The sequence below is a fragment of the Acanthisitta chloris genome, unplaced genomic scaffold (assembly GCF_000695815.1).
Source record: "Acanthisitta chloris isolate BGI_N310 unplaced genomic scaffold, ASM69581v1 scaffold13669, whole genome shotgun sequence".
In the NCBI taxonomy this organism is placed as follows: domain Eukaryota; kingdom Metazoa; phylum Chordata; class Aves; order Passeriformes; family Acanthisittidae; genus Acanthisitta; species Acanthisitta chloris.
In genome coordinates, this window is record NW_008692048.1 from 952 (window position 1) to 5,529 (window position 4,578).

Genomic DNA, 4,578 nt, shown 5'->3' on the forward strand with positions numbered 1-4,578 from the left:
CCCTGCCCATGACCAAGATTTCTTGGTCGTTAAGGAAGGGAACTTACAGATGATCTTGTTCCAACTCCCCTGCCATGGGCAGGGACACCTTCCATTAGCCCAAGGTTACTTAGTGGTTATAGCAGATACAACTTCAAAGTTGTAAAGTTTTATTTGCTATTCATAAGTATACTTATGGCTTGCTAGTTATCTGCTGATATTGGAACAAACACCTGCTTTCACTGTGAAAATGGGTGAATATCAGTCATATCAGATATTATGAAGCATTTCTTGTTCAGCCAGTCACGTTACTTAGTGAAATTCTTGTTCTCACTCCTTACCCATCCATGTGCTGCTTGTGCAGCTGCCACAGGTTAGCTGAGGGCTGGAGAACTGTTTGCAGTTCCTGTTGTTTTCTTCACTAGACCTGACCCTATTAACCACTCTCCAACCTGAATCAGTGGGGGTGTAATGACAAAATAACTACTTAGTGTTTATTAATTTCTCAAGTTTAGATCAGAACAATTTTTTTCATTTTTGGGACCATGTTAAAAAACCTTTGGACCTAGAAATTTGGCACTAGAGATGAGTTTTGGAAACCCAGCCTTAGGAAGGAAGGGCTGAGTTTGTTTTAGGGGCACTGGGTCTTTACAGTGTGCACTGAAAGACTTTGGCAGGAATGTGGCAGGTAAAATAGGCAGCATAGGATGTTCAGTAGGGCAATGACCAAAGTCAGCACCTTTAAAACAAAGCTGCCTGATCCCCGAGCACAGTGACACACCTGAATTTGGTCCAGTGGCTGATTGAGTTGTGATTTTATCCACCTGTTGTGGTGGTTAAATCAGGTGTGAGCTGAGCTGTAACAGTCCTTATTTCTCTTGGTGCTGTAAGTAACACAGTCCTTTTCCTTGTGTAACTGAGCTTGCTGTATGCTGTTGTTTGGATTTGCAGTACTGCCCCATGGCAGAGAGCTCTGGAAGCTGTGGAAAAGGGCACATGGAGTCAAGCCAGAGCTATAGTGGCTCAGGTTTGGACTATTCAGAAGACACCTTTGAGTCCTTCAGCGAGGAGGAAGAGGAGAGCAAACCATCTGGATTGTGTTGTTCCGTAGAGGATTCCGTGGGATCTGCTTTGTCAGGTGTGTTGGAAAGCACCTCCTGGTTGGCAAGCCAGAATCATAGTTTTATAGTATGTTAAGGGGCTGGAATGGACCTTAGAGATCATCTAGTCCTAACCCCCTGTGCAGTATTCCAGGTGGGGCCTCACAAGAGCAGAGGTGGAGAATCCCTTAACTCGCCTGCTGCCCACACTCCTTTGCATGCAGCCCAGGACACAGTTGGTTTCTGGGCTGTGAGTGCACACTGCAGCTCATGTTGAGTTTTTAATCAACTGTTACCCCCAGCTCCTTCTCCCAGGGCTGCTCTCAATGACTTCTCTGCCACCCTATAGGTGTGTCTGGGATTGCCCTAACCCAGGTACAGGACCCTGCACTTCATATCATCCAGGTATGCAGCTTTCCATGCTTGAGACCTGTGTGTCACAGCCTCAGATCAGTGCAGTGGGGGTTTGAATCACCAAAAACAAACCTGAAAATTGTGTGCAGTGTTCTTGTTGTGCAAAGGAACAGCACCTCAGTGTGCTGGCTGCATCCATGCTTGGTGCTCTTGAGGTCTGTTGACAGCTCCATGCAGAATGTTTTGGCCATGGAAGCTCTTTCTTGGTTATCTACTGGCATGGTAAAATTCTGTAAGCTCTCTTGACTCAGTTACCATATATGAAAAGTAACTGGGCCATAAAATGATTTTGCAAGACTTGAACTACTGAAGAGGGCTGGGTAGTACCTTAAAGCTGCATCAGGTGAGGGATAAAGCAGGACATCAGCTAAATGCTCTGTTAGGGTTTCTTTTGTCTGTGGTGAGTTCTCTGTCATTCTTCTACATTCTCCTTTTCTTCAGGTTTGGTCTGGGAAGTATTGTGAGCCCTTGAAAAGATGAATAATCCCTTAAATCTTTTTAATTTTGGAGCTTGCAGCATATATAACATTATAGCTTTAAAGATTTGCTACAGCACTTAATACGTTTTTAAAAGTAGTGTAAGCAAGATATAGTTTCATGCCTCTTTGCTGTTACTTTTGTAAGATGATTGTACTCAGTTCAGCTTGATCAGCTGGCACAGACCAGTACATAATTAACCTTGTCTGTAGTTTCATACTGAGAAGCTGTTTCTTTTCCTACTATAGACAAGTCTAGTAGAGATATTCCTCCTGTCCCTCGTCCATCCAACATTTTACTTAGGTCTTTTTCCACTCTACAGTAATAACCAGCACCATTATCAGTAAGAATAATTTTAAAATACTGTTTGGGCATGAAATCCCAAATATGCAGGCTAAAATTTGCTGTCAGATACACATCCATGAGTGTAAACCCTCTTTATCACAGCACAGAATTCAGCATTAGAGATCAGTGCTTCCAGATCTGAATGATCATTGGCCTTGGTGTCAGTTCATGCTATACTGATTTAACTGAACAATTTCTGACAGATTTAAGTTTTGCCTCAAATTTTTGAGTTTTGCAAATGACAGGTTTTAATACTTTTCCCTGGAGATGTAACAAGATTCTTTAAATGAGTCCATGTCTAATGATTGAAATTCTTATGTTTGGCATCATAGAACATATGCCAGGAGGAATCCTTGCTGTGTGTATAGAGGTTTCTTTAATAAGGGTTCCCACTTTTTATAAGTTTAATCCTTCACAAAATTATGGAGTCTGCTGAATGCTCCCAGTTAAATGAGAAACTAGGGAATAATTCATAGGAAATTTTTTGGGCAGTGGGTTGCTTTCTGCAGTATATATCTTACAGGGAACAGCATGTATAAATAAGGAAGCCCACAGAAAGCCTGGCACACTGGTGTCCCTGCAGGGGCATGTAATTTCCTTGTCTAAACCCATGGAATTTGCCATCAGTACCCTGAAAACAGAGTAGAGCATCAGGTGCTTCCTGACTGTGCTCAGGATTTTGAATTGGGGCCATGCCATCTGTATCTTGCTGTCAGTGGCAGTGACTGCTCAGACCTCTGAAGACTTTGTGTTTTCCCAGCTCTTTGCTTTAACATCTTAGTGGTTTCCTCAATCCCTGCAGAACTGGAGTTGTACTGGAACAAGCTGGAGAACAGGAAGCTGATACAAATTTTTTAATTTCTACTGTGCCACATTATTTTTCACTTGGATCAATACCCTGAGACAGTTCACCTGAGCTCACAAGAGTACTTGTGTGGCCTGTGCAGGGCTGAAGTAGGGAGGAGGTAGATGAGGTTAAGTTGGCATTACAGAGCAAATTGAATGTGTCAACAGGCTCTCAGCAGCTGTCTTTGTTTTTCTCAGTGTGTCTTGCATTGTGTTTCAACATGGTGAATAGGAATGAACAAGGTGAGATACTCAGTGGGACAGAAGCTTGCGCAGCCCAAATCCCTGCTCTCATCTGTGTAGTCCTGTGGCTTGGGGTTTCTTTTCCCTCAGCAGGGAAAACTGTGACATTCAAGGGGTGGATTATTTGTCTCCCACCTTGTTTTTCTGTAGTCATAGTATGTTAAGGGATTGGAATGGACCTTAGAGGTCATCTTGTTCCAACTCTCCTGCCCTGAGCAGGGACACCTCCCATCAGACCAGGTCGCTCAAGGCTCCATCCAACCTGGCAAGGCTGGGGCATCCACAGCTTCTCTGGACAACGTGATCCAAGTCCTGTTTTGTTCATAATATATGTTCAAAGTTGCCTTTTTTTTCATTGCAGAGGAGCAGCCTGAAGTAGTGGATTCTGCAGCTATAGAAAAAGTTGTCATAGGAAGATGGATTGGTGTCATGGGAAAATGGATTGATGTGAAAAATAAGCAAGCTGCCATTAAGCAAGACAAATCTGTCATCAAAATTGATGCTGGTGAGTTCGGTAACTTCAGGAGAGGATATAATTGTTTCCTTTGAGAGGGGATGTAAACTTTTAAGTAGACTTAACTTTTATATCCAGGCTACTAGAGTTAAGCCATGTAATTAGCCTGATTTAATTAGCCAGGTCATTAAGTACGAAGTTTCTCCTTATGCTTCCTCAAAAGCAGTTTGTCTCCCATAATACACATGGCTTTGCTGCTCCTGATGACATGACATTATCCTAGTGATGCATTATCACAAAATCTGGATAAAAACATTATAGGATGGATCCACACTTTACATTTAACTGTAATCCTCAACATTTTACTGGACTCTTTAGGTTATTTTTCTTTCCCGCTGTACAGGTAGTAGGAGTGTGAGTTTTTCCCTCCAAAATAAACAGGACTTCAGAATTTATTGTGGGAAATGTTTTGGGTTTTTTTTTCCCTTTTATCAGTTCAGTTAATTATTGAATTACATGTTTGTCCTGGTTTAGTTCTTTTCCCAAGCTGAGGGAGGCAGCAGGGCACCAATTTTGGCAAGAACAATGGAGCAGCTTTAACCAACGTAGTGATGGAGGAGGAGGAGGAGAAGGGAAGGGAGGAAGGAAGGAAAGATGCATTTGCATGTACTGGTTACACAAGCAACTGTGAGAGCAGATGGTGGGATGCAAGTCCTGCTG

The 4,578-nt window shown here is 42.7% G+C and overlaps 1 protein-coding gene across 1 annotated transcript in view; it reads left to right on the forward strand.

Moving 5' to 3' along the window:
- Window positions 1-930: 930 nt before the first annotated feature.
- LOC103809646 (chromosome unknown open reading frame, human C8orf48) overlaps window positions 931-4,578 on the forward strand; it is a gene marked incomplete at its 5' end in the record, with an annotated part of 12,550 nt that continues 8,902 nt past the window's right edge. The window contains 3 exons of the mRNA XM_009082502.1: window positions 931-1,167; window positions 1,382-1,454; window positions 3,766-3,907. Coding sequence (XP_009080750.1) covers window positions 931-1,167; window positions 1,382-1,454; window positions 3,766-3,907 — 452 coding nt within the window. The remainder of the gene's footprint in view (window positions 1,168-1,381; window positions 1,455-3,765; window positions 3,908-4,578) is intronic.